General features: G+C 37.4%; 1 protein-coding gene across 1 annotated transcript in view; it reads right to left on the bottom strand.

The window, feature by feature from the left end:
* Positions 1–240: 240 nt before the first annotated feature.
* Positions 241–18932, bottom strand: part of HMGCLL1 (3-hydroxymethyl-3-methylglutaryl-CoA lyase like 1) — a 198039-nt gene continuing 179347 nt past the window's right edge. Inside the window, exons 8-9 of the mRNA XM_032864504.1 lie at positions 5209–5334; positions 241–1573 (exon numbers count right to left, since the gene is read on the bottom strand). Of these exons, the coding sequence (XP_032720395.1) occupies positions 1472–1573; positions 5209–5334 (228 nt within the window). The 3' untranslated portion in view covers positions 241–1471. The remainder of the gene's footprint in view (positions 1574–5208; positions 5335–18932) is intronic.

Raw genomic sequence — 18932 nt, 5'->3', positions numbered from 1 at the left:
AATGAGTTACTCAGTACTCAGGATAACAAGCTCCTGCTCCAACACCCATCACAACCTGATGAGTTAGCCTCTTCTGTGGGAATTTAGTGTGCTTTTGTCAATTACCAAGATGCATTCCTTGTGATTCTTATTACGAATGTCTTTAAAGTTAACTGAGTTATAATCATTACTTCTCATATTTTCTTGAATTTACTTTTTATTTCAATAGTTGTGAATATTTAATAGTCCACAATGCTCACCTTCATATTTAAAGTTATATTCAAATTTATTCAAAGATAAGATCACTAAGTATTACTGGAGAAGTCTACATAAGTAATAGAACTGATGGTTCAGACCCACATTTAATAATTCTGTCCCTTTGTGATTTGCATAGGTTAAAGAAATGTTTTTTTTCTTAACGTAGTCTTCCTGCTCTTCTGAACTTTGACATATTAATTTTTGTTATTTCTGACAATGATGTCTATTACAAGAGCTAAAATTTCAGTCATTTCAACATTAAAAATAACCATAACGTCAACCAAAAAAATGATGTGATTTAATCAAAGTAGACCTGAATCAATGGAAAACAGTTGTTTTCGTTTTTGTTTTTTGTTTTGTTTTTCAATTAAAAACTGCCTTATTTTCTTAGGGTTACAGTGACCTTTCCTTTGGCAATTTGGATGTGATCTGAAAATTACCAAAGTGGATTAAAATATATATATCAATCTATTCTTAACACTGCAACTGAGACATTGAGATGAAAGTCAGACCTTATATTTTTCAATAGTTGAGTAACACCTTCCTGGTTTTTACTGATGAAAGAGAAAATATGGTAAACTGGATACACATAACAAACATGGGAGGTCGTAATGTTTCCAGGATATGGAGTCTTGCCATTGACCACAGCCTCTTGGAACAAGATAAAGTCATTGAAATAGTTAACAGATGTTAACCATACTAGAAATATAAAAGTTCTATTGCTAAAAATTATGTACGGTCAGATGGAGATTTGGCGCTTGGTCCATAATTTAACTGACTTGGCAAATGGAAAGTTAAGATCCAGAGGCATAATGCATATCAAGGCCACACACTTTGCACACTATGCAGGAGCTCATAAACTACTGACAATATGTATACTGTGCTAAGCCAGCTTGATTAAGTATTAACACAGTATTTGATACTTAGGGAAATCTGAAGTCAATTTTCACATCTACTAAATTAAAAAGTTATTTCTATAAGAGCAAAAGAGTAGACTTTTCTCCAAGTTCAAAAGCAGGTCTACAAATTGTATTATATAGCCTCAGCTTGCAATTTACCAATGATTGGTATTGCTTTCCACTGATTTTGTAATCCATCCAGTAATATTCTTTAAAATTATATTTTCCCACTCTTGTCTATTCACATTTCAGAACAAGTTGACAGTAATGATTTTCAGATGAGTATCTGTAGCTGAAATGGATCTTCTCAGCCTTGAGTCACAGGTTCATCCAAGTCAAGCATTGAAGGAAGCTTGTGCTACTTTAGAGTTTGTGGTTTTATTCACAGCTTTGCAAATAAAGTCCCCAGCTTCCATCACTTTGTAAAGATTCACACCCTGTTAAGGGAAAGAAGGGATACCAGGTGGATTAGGGAGAAAGAAGACAAAACAGATTTCTTTCCATTTTATTAGTAGTTAATTAACAATTTGAAATTATTAAATAAAATGTTACTCATTGATATCAGAGTAACATTTGTCTTCTTCATGGATCACACAATCAGCAGATTTTAGATTTTTATGTTTTATTTTAAAGCATATCTTGAATCTGACTTTTAAATAAAATCATAGGCTGGCCATACCTGAAAAAACTCGATGTAATTCGGGGTGGTATCTGAATTCTAGGAAGGACAATAACAGAACTAGAAACAATCTACAAAATACCAGTGGCGAGCAATTAAAATTAGTAGGGTTTGGAGGAGTTCATAGATAATGACTTAAGAAAGAACTTTTTTACTATATAAAGAAACAACTTGATAAGCCTATGAGCAATACACGAAAAGTAAATGTATAATTTCAATGGTATTCAGAAACACTACTGGTATGATATTGAGGGAAGTAGTTGTAGGTCAAATAAAATGGAGTAGTATTAGTACACATCTGGAACTTGTTTGCCTGAGAAGTTGTACTGTTTGAAAGCATAAACAGGATCAACAAAAGCTTAGGTAAATCCATGAAAGACAGATAGGCAGTTGGGTATGAAGGCCAAGTTCAGAGCATGCTCCTCATCTCCTAGGCCCCATGTAACAAAAGATCCCCATCAAGGTCTCCACTCTGCACCTCAGCTGTCACTATAGGGGAGGTAGAGCATTAGGTGGATTAGCCAGAGATTTGCCCTCAGGTAGCATTTCATAAACTCCTGTGTCTTGCCTTACCATGGAATAGAAACAATGTTGACTTAAAACTGAACAGACTCAGGCTTCCTTACTATTAAGTAGTTCTTAATATTTATGTAAGTCTGTCATTTTCTTAAAAGAGACAAATAAAAATACAGGACCATTTCATAACAGTGATCATAAGGAGAGCATCGTTCTAGTACAGTCAATTCTCTCTAGAAACTTTTAGAGCGATGTTTCCTTTGTAGTTTATTTCTCTCATTTTGAGAGTAGTCAAGAAAATTATTTTGTAAAATGATACTTAGGAGTCTCATTGTCTTGTTGCTATAAAGTTGTTCTTCAGGTCTCAACATTTGCTTTGGTTTGAGATTGTCCTGTCCTGGGAACAGCTATAGTTAGAGTATATTAAGCACATCTTAGTTGACATCTTAAATGGAATCCTATTTAAGTTTTATGAATAATTAGCTACATGTGCCTACCATTGTTGAATTATACCCAGCAAAGGATTCTAGAAAGATATTAGTCACCAGTGTTCTTTGCTTTCTAAGAATTCCATTGACAAGTATGCACTGGGATTTGCAGACATTTTATGTTAAAAAAAAAAAAAATCCCTTTTGCCTTTATCATTTTACCTAAAAGATATTATATAATAACATTACATTTATTATTGAATCATTTTCCAGGTGCTTAAATATGTCTCATGTACTATGATATGTTCTGGGTTTTTAAAAACCCCATGTAAAATGAGATTTCTATCCTCAGACTGTTGAGCATCAAGCAGGTGATATGGACCCCTGTTGGGGGGGGTGGTTCCTGTATTACAATTAAAGTCACTGATAGAGATATGCCCAGATGATTATGAGGGTTGATGATGGGGCAGTAAACCCAATGAGGAAAAGAAAGTAGAGAGGAGTGTGTTTGGAAAGGGTGTGAGGAAGGGTAAATTCTGACCTGAGTCTTGCTTGGGGAGTATGAGTTGTTGAGAAAGGGGACAGAGGGGGCACTGCAGGCAGAAGAACAGTACAAAAGATCTAAAAAAAAAAAAAAAATGCCATGCTGTATGTAGAATGTTGGGCAGAGATGACCTGAAAAGGCATGAATAGGCCATATTAGGTGAAAGAACACAGCTTTGCCTTATAGGAAGTAAGAATCCAATGATGACAGCTCAAGCAGAAACAAGGCATATTCTTATTTGTATTTTGGATGACATCCTCTGATGGGAACATGGAAAATGAATTTAGAGGCAAGTCAGAAGTTCTACACACCAGGGTGGATAATTGAATACCCAGGAAAGAACTAGGGAATTGTGCCAACATAGCTACAGCATGGGTATTAAAGAACAAACAACCAAAATATCTTGCAAGTCAAATTAGTGGCTCTTGGTAAGTGACCTGGCATGGTAGCCATAGTAACATTAGATTCTACAGAGAATCTTGGCTTGCTAGTCTGGGTAGCTCATTGAATTTTAGAACCTACCCCATGTAACCATTCTCTCCTTAAATTTTGAATTCTTAGGAATGAAGCCATGGTTTATGTGCATTTCAGTCCTCAAGTTCTAGAACAGGACACAATACATAATATTCATCAAAGCATCAGCTGAGATCAATTCACTCATCTAATCTAAGATTAGAATCTAATTTGCCTCAGTTGTTGTCATGGCCATACAATTCTACTGGAAATGATTAAGCTACTGTAAATGAAATAATAGTTACTCCTAACCAGGAAAGACAGGCAGTAGTTTTTGATATTTACCCCAAGTGACACCCATCTCCCAGTCAATGTTATTGAGCATCTCTGGGTAACGCACATAGCTATAATTGCTCGCTGGGGGCAGGGAAAGCTAAACACAGAAATAAGGTCCTGAGACCACCTCAGGTTAGGTTCAGAGGTAGAAGCACACAGGTTGGCGTGGAAGTCATAAGGTGAGGAACCCAACAGCAGGAGCCTGGGGGTTAGGCAGGGAGACACGAGAAGACTTCAGTGGTTGGGAGCAGCTCAGTCTCCAGGTGAAACTGAGTATGGGGAGTAAGGCCATCTGAGTGGTGATGGAAGCAAGAGCCGGGAGTGAGAAATAAAATGGTGGGGAAATGGAAACTACAGGTAAATGGTACTGCAGGAGCTTTCATGTAAGTATAGTGAAGAGAGAGAGAAGCTTTCATGTTGTAACCAGAGGATGCTTTGACATCTCAGAAAATATTTTGAACTTCTAATCATCTGTGAACTTTTTTCTTCTATATTTTTGCCCCCTTCCTCCCCAAATCTGCCTTACAGACTAATAAGTAATGTTAACAAGCATGTGGCAAAACAAAGTACTAAGTTATGTGGATGCCATAGAGGATGTGACTTTCCAGGAACTTTTATTTAAGAGACAGTTCTTGCTGTCCAGTGTCTCCCTTGCTAAGTAGTGTTAAGCTCTCTTCTTTTCTGACCATTCCAATAATGCACTGGGCTCTTTTCCAAAAACCCTAGTTGTCACTGCAAGAAAATCAAGATCTCTGTTTCCTCCTAGGAAAACATCCATCCCAAACCAAAGCGCCAAAACAACAATCCTAAAGGCAGAGACACAGGCTCTCACTTAGTTTGTGAAATCAAATCAGATGATACATGAAAAAGTACTTCAGAGGTCATGAAGCACTATAAAAATGTGAAATGGTAGCATTATTGATGATGGAGCTACAGCTATAAGTTACTTTATAAAGCCCCCTAAAGAATTTTTACTGTATTTTCCCACTGTGCATTTTAGCAAACAGCAAAAAGGTAGTAAAACTTTGACCTCAAAATTGTTTCCCAAATCTGAGACACATTCCCATTTGTATCTGAAAGGCATACATGAATATTAAAATATGTTAAGTGACTTACTGTGTTGAGCCCCAAGCCATTAAGCATATATATCAAATCCTCAGTGGCTACGTTCCCAGAAGCACCCTTTGCATAAGGGCAGCCACCTAATCCGGATACTGCTGAGTCCACCACATTAATCCCCATCTGGAAAACAAACCAGAACACTCAGGGCTTACTCAGGGCTTGTCTATTCACAGCACGTAAATTGTTGAATTTCTATTTAACCTGTTCCAAAGAGCAAATAAGCAAAATCTAAACCCGTTATCCAAACATACTCGCTTACTCACCTGCTGCTAGAAAAGTCCCTGGGGTGCTGATTTCTTTTCTACCTAATCTTGTCTTTTAGGTAACAGAAACTCAAGGGATGTCAGGAAGTAGAATAATCTTAGACCAAAATTGAAGTGGTGTTATTCATTGATAACCACACAACTGTAGGGGGTGAAGCTTGAAGTAAGACGAATTCATTCCCAGGTTGTATAGATTCTCCAACCAATTCTCCAATTCGACCCTAATACTGTTATGTAAACACAAAACACTTCCAACACTCTAACTCAAAGTCAAGGTGCCTTGGAAGACTGGTGGTAGTGGTAGGGTCGCTGTGTTTGAAATAGGATTTTTGAGGGCTTAATTCACCCTTTCAATTCACTTGTTCTTTATTGAGCCATTATTTTGCATACCTAACCCCGCTGCTTTGGGAGAAGCAAAGAGCTATTTGGGAGGCAAGACCTCTACCAGCACCATCTCACATTTACTGAGTCCTCATTAAGGGCTGGGATTATTCCTAACATCTTGTGAGTAGTAACTCATAATCTTCACAAAAAGACCGATGAGGTAGATCTCCTTCTATCATCTCCAAATCACAGATGAAGAAACTCAAGTACAGCAGGATCACAAAATTGGCCCAAGGTCACCTCTGTCTCCAGAAAATTCACACTGGGATTTATGGCTTCTGGAAACATGGAGATTGTTACAGGTCATGTATGTGGGGATATCAGAGGTATAGCTAGAATGTCTTTGAGGACATGATTACAGTGGGGTCTGAAAGGAGCCCTGAAAATCTGAGGATTGAAGAAGACTGGAGAAGAGAGGCAGGGATGTCCCATCTCTTAAAGGGTGACAGTTGGATGATCAGAAGCTACCAAGAGGCATAATCTGGTCACTCCGCTCCCGGATATTAAAGAAAAAAAGTAACATGACTTCTGCTAAAATGAGAAGCCCTGAAAGCAGAGATCTTAGGCAGCATGTTAGGTCAGCTGTTTGCACTCACAGGATCGGAGCCCTACATTGTGGCTACATCTCCACAGTCCGTCTCCCAAGACCTGCGCTCAGTCTTGAGAATCTGAGTTTTTCACAAGATCGCAGATGCTGAGCTCACTGCCAATCTGGGGATCACACAAAAACACTTGTTTTTCTTTTTAATATATATTTTTAAAGATTTTATTATTTGACACATTGAGAGAGATCACAAGCAGGCAGAGAGGCGGGGGCCAGGGGTGGTGGCGGGAAGCAGTCTTCCTGCTGAGCAGAGAGCTTGATGTGGGACTCGATTCCAGGACTCTGAGATCATGACCTGAGCCGGAGGCAGAGGTTTAACCCTCTGAGCCACCCAGGTGTCCCTTGTTTTTCTTTTTGATTAACTTTTTATTTTAGAAGAGCTTCAGATCTTAGGGAAATTGTTGGAGAACAGAGCATCCCCATATACACTGCACCTAGTTTCCCATATTGTTACATTATCTTGCATGATTATGGTGAACCTGTCCCAGCTGAGGGACCAGTATCAGAATGGTATTAGTATAGTCCATACGTGATTCTGATTTCCTCATTTTGAACTTAATGTTCTTGTCTGTCCTTTAGTTTGGGTTTGTCTGATGTTTTTCTAATGGCTAGACTAGAATTCTGAAATACTTCAAGGCAGGCCACAGAGGTGAAATGCTGTTCTCAATACGTCATATCAAGGGTGCACACGCTGTCAACAAGATTTATGACTGATAAGCACCTTGATCACCTGGCTGAGGTAGTGTTTGTCAGGGTTCTGAAGTAAGGAAGCCTCCACTCCCCTCTTTCCATACTGTACTCTCTGGAGAAAAGTGACTGTGTGCTCACACTTAGAGGTAGTGAGTATCTACAGAGATCACTTGGAATGCTCCCATTTGGATGTGTATGTTCTCCTCTGTTTATTCAAACATTGTTTTTTATCAGTAGGGACTCAAGGTATTTTTTTCAGTTTGGTTTAGAATCCAATATTATGTTATATATTTTGGGGATCAGGTTGTTGGAGCTTTGGTTTTTAGCAGCTCTTTCAGTTGGTTTCTGTGTCTCTTTGTCATACCAAAGGGACTGTGCTTTTTGAAACATTCTTTTAGATTTCCCTTTGAGACTTAAGATACCTACATCAAGGCCTACAAGGTTTAAAAAAAAAAATTTTTTTTTAATGGTAGACCAAAACAGTTAATAGCGGTGATCACTGGGTGTTGTGATTATAGCACACAATTAATTAATTTATTTATTTTTATTTTAATTTATTTTAATTTATTTTAATTGTCTTTATTTTCCAATTCTTTCACAGTGAATGCTAATTATATATAAAGCATAAAAAGTTTCTATAAACTTTCACCTGTAGTAGAATAACAGTATGGAAAGGAGAATGAACATAAATGAATCCAAGACTCATTTTCTTGATTAACATCTTTATTTTGCAACTAGGTGATCTTCCTAGGGTATGAGACTGCAGAGTTAATCTGCATACAAAATCATTAAATAAGATCTGAGTGAAAGGTTACCTGGAAAAGGGCCTTTCCTGTTTTCCTAGAATCAGAAGGGCCACAGACCTGGGCAATTTCTATCAGTAAGCTCTATTCCCAAGTGAACTGAATCAATTTTATGCACTATGTTGCTCTAAAGCAAATTTGAAGAGTTTATTATATACATTACCTGTGAAGTAGAACATTAAGATATTAATGCCTTTTAAATTCTCCAAAAAAACCCGCCGTACTACTTTAAAAGCACTTTTTATGCAGTATCTCCTAAATTCTGACCTCTATTAAATGTGCAATTCTATTCCTAGAAATAAATCTTAATGGATAATACTACCCATATACTAAGCTATGATCTAATTTTTAAACAAGCTGCTTTAGGAGCACATGGGTGGCTCAGTCAGGCATCTGACTCTCAGTTTCGGCTTAGGTGATGATCTCAGGGTTGTAGGATGGAACCCAGAGGGGGTTCCATGCTCAGTGGGAATCTGAGAGTTTCTCTCTCCTTCCCTCCCTCTCTCTGTCCTCCTTCCACTCCCCTCACATGACCTTGTGCACTCTTTCTTTTTCAAATAAATAAATCTTAAAAAAAAAAAGCTGCTTTGAAACTTGGGAACTATGAAAATTTGGTTTTATAATGTATGTTTTCTTCTACTTCCCTATTCCATTGGAAATGATGCATACTAGGATGTAAACAAGTTCTTGATGGAGTAGGGAAAAGCAAACAAACAAACAAAAAAACCCATTTATTCCCTTCCTGGATTCTTGATGGTAATAGATGGACAATTTTTGTACTTACTGAAATAATATTAATAGTACATGTCACTATGTTCTCTAATATCATGTATTTGAAGATAATAGACAGGATCTTAGATGATTTTATTATACAAGAAATTGTCTTCATCAAAAAATGTTTTGTAGATAAATACTCCTTTTTCTGTGTCTCCAAACACAAACCACTATTTTCAGGCTTTCACATTCCCAGGGGTATGGGTCTGTGTGCACGTGTGTGTGTGTTCCTGGGGTGTGTGTGTGTGTGTGCGTGCATGTGCACAAGAGCAGGCTTTTTGCACCATAGATTGAAAAACTTGCACTTGCTTGTTTTGAAGGAAAATATATCTTTAGACGAGAAACCACAAGGTGGCAATGTCGCTTCAAAATCAGAGTTAAAGCCAAGCATTTGACCCCACTGTGTTCCAGCCGCTCCAAATGGCAAACATGTAAATAAATAGCTTTATATTATACAAATAACTATTTTCTTTTCCAAATGAGGAAACTTTTACTAATGGTATAGAACAAAAACTGTGGTTTAATATATTTTTTATTAGTCATCCTTTGACGTGAACATGTTTATGAAGTGCATTCTTTGCACCAGGGACTTGGAATCCATACAAAATCCTATAGCTCAGGGAGTTTAGCATTAGAAATCAAAATTATATATTTTGTCACTGAGAAGTAGCATATTGTTATCAAACTAGAAACCATTTTCTTCAGAGCTAAGGGAACTAGTAGTCCTCCCTAAACTAAAACTCAGAACTCAAAGTGTTGCGGTATCCTTGGCTCCCACCTTCCTCCAAGCTCATGATTAAAGCTACTAATCCAGTGACCAGGAAATGATAAACTTGTTGAGTTTAGTTACGTATGCTCTGTCTTCTTGAGCTCTCTATTTACACGCTTGGAGTTAGGGGCTGAGAAAAATGAATAAAATACTAGTAGCCACTTTTTCTGGAAAATGGTAAATTGTAGATAAACCATGAGCCTATCATTCTGTGCTACAATCTTAGGTGAGCTCTGTGTAGAATTAATCTTGCATAGTGCTTAGATGCCTGGACTATGATGATATGCTAACGAAAAGTACAACTTGACTTTTTCTTAGTGCTGTAAGAACCTCTTTCCCAAAGAAAATGAGAAATCCTTAAGCCAAGTCAAATCATTTTGCAAAGCTTATAATGTCCCATATTTTCATGATTTCAAAATGTTTAATGAAATCTCAAGTTTTAGGTATTGTGGATATTAAAATCTTAAGGAACACATAAAATTTTGATATGTTAAGTTTTGAAACTTTCTTTCCCCTCTAAGATCAACTTTTTCTTTAAAAAATGTTATGTTAGATTTAATTTAAAAGGAGATCTTTCTGATGTTGTAAGGTACTCATTTTTGGATTTCAGTTCCTCAGGAGAAAAGGCAAATGTTCATATGGGATAAATATTAAAAATACACTCCTTTTTCTAGTAGTTGTCTCCTCAGCCATTTCTAAGCCAGTATACCCTCCAACAGAGGATTGCGATTATCCAAGCATACGGTGCAACTGGTCTTCCAGTCATCAGGCCAGATAACACTAATGGAACAGGGCACTCTTGCCAATAAGCCCAGATCTTGCCTTGAGCTACTTCTCAACCACCACTCTAAATGGTTACTGTATATTGAGTTAGGCTACCACCTGAGAAATAAACACTATTTTCATTCATGGGTACTGGGAATGTAACATAGTATGTAAATCTCTGATAATGAACAGTTAGCATACATGAATTAAGCCCAGGGTTTAAACTAAGTGATGTATATACCAAATTTGTATGTAAATAATGACAGGCATATATACTGCTATTGGGGGATAACTAAGCTAATGGGACACTGTCATGTAAACTCCTTCCTCTTTGAGAAGGTTTTCCTACATGTTTCATTCTTCTCTGCCTTATTACACATAATGAGATAGATTATATTCTTTGCATCATTTAGTATATAATGGGACTGTGTATATAGACATGGGGGTAAGGAAACAGAAACAGATTAAAAAAGGAATTCTCAATTTTAGTAAGAGAAAATAATAGACTATTAATGAACATTTATTGAATGTTTATTTTGTCACAGATCCTGTGCTTTAGGCCTTACATATGATAAAGCCATGCAGAAATAGGGTGAAATGCGTAGGAATCCATGCCCATTTTACTGATGAGGAGACTGACGCTCTAGGAAGATAAGCACCATCTCCTGCTTCAAAAAGTGTAAGACAGAGGAAGAATGCAAATAGCTGGGCACTACTGTCCAGTGTTAATTGTTAACATTTCATTAACACTGACTGTCTGCCAGGCACATGACTAAACACCTCCTGTGCATTGTTTCATTTAATCCATATAAGAACACCAGGAGGCAAGGTATGAATTAGGAAGAGAATATTGACCAATCAAAAGGCTTCATTTTCTTAAGATATTGTTTTCAACTTTCTGAAAAGTCTCTACACAATGTACTTATAAGAGGCTTTTGAGAAAGTAAATGCTGATTGTCCAAAGGATTTTTTCCTAAGAAGCTATCCCAAGAAAATAGCCAGAAACTTTAATTATAGATTATTGTTCAAGGACAGATATTCTTTGTAGCATAATTTATAATTGGAGAAAAAGGGCCATAAGTTAATGTCCAATAATAGGGAAATAGTTAACAGATTATATAAGATGTGGTGGGTATTAGGGAGGGCACGTATTCCATGGAGCACTGGGTGTGGTACAAAAACAATGAATACTGTTACTCTGAAAAGAAATTTAAAAAAAAGATAGACTACTATGAAATTATTAAATATTTTTTTTTGTAAAGATTTTATTTATTTGACACAGAGAGATCACAGTGGACAGAGAGGCAAGCAGAGAGAGAGGAGGAAACAGGCTCCCTGCGGAGCAGAGAGCCCTATCTGGGACTCGATCCCAGGACCCTGAGATCATGACCTGAGCTGAAAGCAGCGGCTTAACCCACTGAGCCACCCAGGTGCCCCGAAATTATTAAATATTTTTAATGAATTTGTAATTGTATAGAAAAATAAGAAACTGGAAGACAGGGGTTCCTAGATGGCTCAGTTGGTTAAATGTCTGCCTTCAACTCAGGTCATGATCCCAGGGTCCTGAGATGGAGCCCCACATCAGTGTACCTGCTCAGCAGGAAACTAGTTTCTCCCTCTCCCTTTGTGCTTTCTCTCTCTCTCTCTGTCAAATAAATAAAATCTTAAGAAACTGGAAGATAAGAGAGGATGCCAACCATGCTTGGCATTGTTCGTGTTTCAAAGAACTTTTTTTAAATCCTCCCTGATAAAAACATACCACACATGTCATGTGTACTCTTGTTTCATCATCATCCCCTTCTTCTGCCAGAACAATACCCCAGAACCATACTGGCCTTTCTCATTTCCTGGTTTCAGTCCAAATTCTAGAGATGGTTCCTCTAGGAATCCTCTACTTCTGCCTGTTCTTGAGAGGCTTTTGCTCCTAAACTGCACTTCTTCAGTAACAACCTATTCCCTCCAACCTAATGGCACAAAATAATTAACCCAATCCCCCTCAAACATGACTGAGCATAAGATTCCACTTATAATGTCTGACTAGAGGGTATTACATGAAGTGAAGTAAATGGGACAGAGAAAGACAAAAACATGATTTCACTTATATGTAAAACCTACAAGAAACCCAAACAAAAGAATAAGCCTTTATGATGTCTGAGGTGGGACCTGAGCTTCTGCATTTCTACATTTCTAACACTTTCTAAATTCTGCAGAAGCTGCTACTCCCCAGAACATAGCTGAGTGGGCAGAAACTCTGGTTCTTCTAGGGAAGAACTGGTTCTCGAAGGTGTAGGTATATCCTGGTCCAGTCCGCGGTGGTGCCATCTTGCTTTGCACCATATTGCTCAAAATGGGACCACCTGAGTATCAGAGTTACTTACAGTCCTAGTTTAAAAAGACAGATTTCTGTTGTCTATCCCCAAAACTGATCTTTTTTTCTCATAAAGTCAAAGAACTTGCATTATTTCATACTCCAAGATGACTTTTATGCATAATAATGTTTGAAAATAACCTTCTGATTTACCTGTTGATCTACGGCAGATAGTGTTGGCTCTTCAGCAAAAAAAAAAAAAGTTGTTTTCTTTTCTACTGGGATTTAGCTAGGTGGCATAACCAAATTGCCCTTTAACTTACATGTGGTTACATGACTGTAGGCTAGCCAATGATGAGTAAGCAGAGAGATACAAGCCATTTCTAAATTATTTCTTCTCAGAAATTTTGTCAATAGTCAAATGCAGATGACAATGAGGCCTTAGGGAATGGTGAGCCAAAAAATGGGAGGAGCCTGGGCCCATGAATTACCTGGAGGAGAGATACCCACTGACAAAAACATGTTTAGTGAGGGGCAAACATCCATGTGTTTGAGCTGTTATTCATTTTGGGGAGTGCAGTTTTATCAGCCAATTAGAACTAATACACCAACTGATGACGCACATTAAAATCCACCTTTTCCAGCTATTTTCTTTCTTTTGTCCTCTTTTCTATCTTTTGTTGAGTATTTTTTTTTAATGCTTCCATTTTCTCTCTTCTACTGACTTAATATTTCTACCTCTTTACATTGTTCAGTAGTTACTTTATGGTTTACAATATAAACTTAAATAGGTCTACCTTCACCTATCCATTCCACATATATGGAAAGACTTTACAATAATATATTCTCAATTCCATCCAACTGTTCTTTGTGCTATAGTTTCCCTACCTTTACTTTTATATACCCATAATACATTTACATGCCCATGAAATGTTGCTCTTCTTTTTGCTTTAGGCAGTTACCTTTTAGAGCAATTAAGATTTAAAAAATTATCTTGATCTATTCCACTTTTTCTCTGAAGAAACTTGACAGGAATAAGAATATCAGAGATTCGAATTCTAGTATTTAGTTAACAATCACCTTTTGGAGGTAGAAGAAAGAAGGTGAGTTAGTGAAAGAGACAAGTTGAGGAGGTATAATGTCACAAGCCAGAGTAGGAAAACTTTGTCTTTTTTTTTTTTTTTTTTTTTTTTGTCGAGAGATTGAGAGAGAGAGAGAAGGAGGAGGGTAAGAGAAAATCTCAAGCTGGCTCCATGCTCGGTATGGAGTCCGATGTGGGGCTAGATCTCATGACCCTGAGATCATGACCTGAGCCAAGATCAAGAGTCAGACACTTAACCAACTGAGCCATCCAGGTGCCCCAAGGTTTCTCTAAATACTTATACCACAGTGATGAATACTTTACCTACTTAAGGAAAGTAGCTGAGAAAAATCTACTGTATTTATAAAATTGACAAATTTTTAGTTGGATGGTTTCAACAGAGATCAGACAGGAAGAGCTGTCAATTAATTGAAAAACAAATGGAGGACATACAGCCTCATGCTTAAAAAATCAGTTTTAGGACACTTGTATTTGGACCTGTTCTGCCACTTGTCAACTGTGTGATGTTGATGTTACTTCTATGTCCCACCAACTGTAAGATGAATATAATAGTACTGAATCATGGGCTTGTTGAAGACTCAGTGGAATCTTCCATGAAGTGCTTATCACATAGGTTGGCACGTAACACTCAGTAAATGCTGGCTCTAACAAGTATGTGTCAAGTATAGGGTCAGAGGACCTATGGTGATAAAGAAGAAGACCAGGGCATAGTTGTGGGTATAAGAATGGAGACATAAGGAGGATATTTGAGAGCTGTAACTGGGAAACTTTAAGGGATAGAGGTAAGTAAATGGAAGTAAAGAATGATACCATACAGAGAAGAGAAAATTCACAGAGAAAAAAACCTTGGAGAATGTGGATGGGTTTGGGATTAGAGCAGAAACATGGGTTGAGCTAGAAATTATGGTGAAAACTATCCTTTGAAGTAGGCTGAGAGAAGAGGATGGATGAGGTATCGAGATATATTAAAGGAACACAGACCATGAACTCTTCAGGGCAATAAATGATCAATACTCTCAGAAACACAGTAATTAAGCTAATCTGCTGGAAGTTCAGAAATTATATCATTTCTAGATCTCTGACACTAACTTCTCTTGGAACAGCCCTACCTTCCACTTACCACACTCTTAGATGTGTGCACAAAGGGAGATGAATAATGAGGAGGAAGGAATGGGAACAGATCAATAAATAACGCCATGTAAACAATAAAAAAATTGTACCTATACACATGTAAATGACATTTTAATAAGAATCTATAAGTCCCAGATTTCTACAACTAGATAATTTAGTCAATTTTCCTTATGACTGATTAATTGATTTAAAGGGAACTAAGCCCCCGAGTTCCTAGTGGGGCTACCGCAAGTCACAGAAGCCATTATTCTATAGATGGATCTAGAACGTCGACCTTCATGTTTTTGGAATTTCACTGGTAGGAGGTAAATAACTTCAATAACAAATTAATGTTAGTGGGAGGTCTACACAATAGTGTAAATATGCAACTAAATATTAAGTAAAAAGTTACAGAATGAGAGCACAGTGATGCCTGATAAGAATTAGGTGTTATAGTGTTATTACAAACCAAGGAGGGCTTGGGTTAGTGGGAGGACCAAATTTTGGTAGGAGGTGGGGAGTCAAAATAGCAGGTAATATATACAAACTATATGAGGGCAAGAGAGTTCCTCTATCTCACTCTATTATAGGCTCCACATATGGCATAGCACTCAGAACATGATGAGTTATTACACAAATATTTCTGAAAGAATTGAACAAATAACATACCTAAAAGAACAATGAATGTAATAGCAAGGCCTGCAGGCAAGTATAACAATACATGGTAATAAAGGAACTTGATACAATTCAACTGGAAATACAGAACTGCATAAGGAGGATACTAAAATAAATAAAACAGTTCAGTGGTTCAGTACCTTTGTTTTCTCCCTCAACCTCCTTATCTTCGTACTGCCTTCTTATAGAGATGGGTTCTTGGAACTTGTTTGTTTGTTCAGTGATTTCTCATTAATCCTCAGTGCAATTGATGGACCTAAGTTGGGCTAATCACAGTCTCCTCTGCCAGAATTTAGTACAGAAACAAAGACAGAATCCACGTTTCTAAAAAGTGAGATGTACAGCATATGAGGTATGGACAAGCAACTTTTTCCACAAGCAATGGGAAGTAGAGAAATTGAGTCTGCAGTAAGAGGGAAAAGGAAGCATCACTGAATTAGAAATGTCACCTGAATTCCAGATGACTTTTCAATCTTTCTGAGGTCCAGCTTCATTTCCTCCCTTTGTTTTTGAAGTAACATTTAATTAGAGCTATGCCAAGTGCCTTAAACCACACAATAAAACCAGGAAGTAGGTACTATTATCATCCTCATTTTCTAAATGAGAAAACCGACCCACAGAACATTTAGTATGGCCATGCGTGGTGTTACATATTTGGTAAGTGATGTAAGGTGAGATGCAGGATCAGGTGGAAAATCCAAATCTCTGCTCCTGACTTGTGTGTATACTTCTCTAAGAGGTTTCCATGGGACATCCCTGTATCCTCATAACAAAGTCTCCTTTTTGCTTAAGGTAGCTTGAGTTGGCTACTGTTACTTGGAAACAAAGAGTAGTAACTAACACATCATTAAGTTAATGACCTGGCAGGGAAGAGATTCATAAATACAGAGAACGATAATGCAAAGTAGAGTGTGGTAGCTATTATGAAAATTACAAACAGAGCTATTCAGAAATACCAGTGAGACCATTTCTATATTTTGTAGTAGAGCAAGGAGGGAGGGGCAGGGTGAAAAGGTTGATGAATAGTTTGGCTCTGCTTTGGGCCTTGAAGGATGTTGACAAGTGGGGGATGGTAAGGGAAAAGATATTCTACAGAGAGGGAACAGCTTGAGAAAAGGCACATATGATGAACAGGCCAAGGATGGACTGAAACTATTTTAATGCGACTTGTATTATAGGGGCTGTTGAGGTGGGAGGAGTACAGCTCCAGATCATGATAGGCCCTTAAAGCTTTTCTCTGGGGGATGAACTTTATTCCCTAAGAAATAAAGAGTTACTTATGGTACATGAACTATCATGACATCATCAGCATTTGTTTTACTCAAATTTTGTTATCAGGGGAGCAATAATTAAGATGGATAGAAGGTTGAGAAATCTGTAAGTAGAAGTACTTGTTAGAAAATTAGTGCAATGCGTGAAGTCACTGGTGATGAGTATTTAAAGTGAAGCAGAAGGGGGAAAAGATTTTTGTTAAGAAACAAATTTGACATTTATGAGGTAAAATTGTGTCTAAATGAATAATAATGGAAGAAAGAAGTGTCATTGACAAAAACAGTGATTTCTAGCTTAATAACTAAGATGATCCATTAACTGGAATGGGATATAGGATCAACTCTAGTGGAAGGTAGAAGTTGCTTTCTTGGAAACCATTACAGATATAAAAAAATGGGATATTTAACATGTTGTTTCTTAAAGCATCCCTGCTTATTCAAAACTAGCTTTAATTCTTAATCTTGCATTGCATACCTACTTCTTCTCATTTACATCTGGGGTGATCCATAGCTTTGGTAATGTTCAAATTCATGGTTAAGCATTCTTATAACCCAAAGGACTGGCCTCCATGGGGTAGTGAAATAATTCATAAAGATACGACAATATGCTTCCTAGGTCCCTGAATTGAAGACTCCTCCTCTCTGCTGAGTACCAGGGGTGTGGTTGGGGGAATGGGTGATAAAAATTCCAGATAGGTTTAGGGGAGCCCTAGAATACAGGGGACTGGTCCTGATTCCAAATGTGCATGATGGAGAATGTACAAGACTCAAAACACCCATCCAGTTGGCTGAGATACCAGGGTAGCAAAGGTAAAGTAAGGAGCCTGGCAAGTGGGACCCAAGGCAGTCTCAAAGACAATATGACACTTAAACCTGGCCATCAGACTGGGTAACCCCTGGCTAATGGTGGATGGATACTCAAACTTCCTTCACACTAAGCATGGGCATAAGAACAAGAGGCAAAGAGGGGCAGGGGAAACTTGAGACACAGAATTTTAAATGGAAATGGGTAAGCTGATTAACATATTATTCAGCCATTAATTAGGAAATATTTAGGGCATTTAAACTGAGGGTTCATTAAACTGAACATTGTCATTTACATAGAAAGTTTTAAGCATTTCACAATATTACATCACTACATGAATATTACCACTCAGTCCTTATTGTTCATTTCAAATAGTTCAAGTTCAGTTTGGTTTTTCTTTCTTTCTTCCTTTCTTTCTCTTTCCCTTTCTTCCTTCCTTCCTTCCTCCCTCCTTTTCTTTCTTTCTTTTTTTCTTTCCTTTTTTTCTTCCTTTCTTTCCTTCTTTCTTCTTTCTTTCTGTCTTTCTGTCTGTCTCTCTGCTTCAAGAGAGGTAGGGGAGAGGGGAAGGGAGAAAGAGAATATTAAACAATGGGTGTAGAACCCAGCACAGGACTTGATCCCACAACCCTGAGATCATGGCCTAAGCCAAAATTAAGAGTGGGTTGCTTAACCAAGTGAGCCACCTTGGTACCCCCAATCTGATTTATAAATGACTCACCAGAAACCTTGCTTACTCTAAACACAATAGGTCAGAATATCTCACAAGGTATTTATGATAATGTGTTAATTTTTCTAAGTAGTAAGTATAACTTGAAAAACGAGAAAGCTGAGTACACATGAAATCAAAACAGATTTTCCTCCAGTTGAAGCCAGTTAAATCAAAGAAGGTAGGAAAACAAAAGTAAGTATAATTACATTTACATATATAGGAGGTGAAGCAGGCTTGGAGCAAACTAACATATTTGGAAAATATGATATAATCAATGGTTGAGGCAATTGTGGGTATTTATCTTTGATAAGACTCAGAGGTAGATAATAGTTGCAGTTACAGAGTTCAAGGTCATTGTGGTCAAGAAAGTAGACATACTCCACATGATTCCAGAGGAAAATTGACAGAGGTAGATTTTGCTTGATTATGAGAGATAACTCTGTAGCCATTCAGTGCTGCCTAAACTTAAGTGATTAGCTCTCAAAATAATGATCTGCCACTGAAACTATTAAAAGACAATCTAAAAGTTGTAGAAAGTATCCCTTCTACAGTGAGTGAAGCTCTTGGCTTTGATGTCCCATAGGAATTTTAACCAATCCTAAGTCTGTCTATAAATGCACATTTCACTTAGCTTACTCAGTAACATCTAATTTTGTCATAAAATTATAAACATAGACGACATTAAA

This window comes from Lontra canadensis, unplaced genomic scaffold, assembly GCF_010015895.1.
Source record: "Lontra canadensis isolate GAN:19392208 unplaced genomic scaffold, GSC_riverotter_1.0 scaffold27, whole genome shotgun sequence".
Lineage (NCBI taxonomy): Eukaryota > Metazoa > Chordata > Mammalia > Carnivora > Mustelidae > Lontra > Lontra canadensis.
Note: the sequence above shows the minus strand (reverse complement) of the source record. Positions and strands in the feature narration are given on the sequence as shown.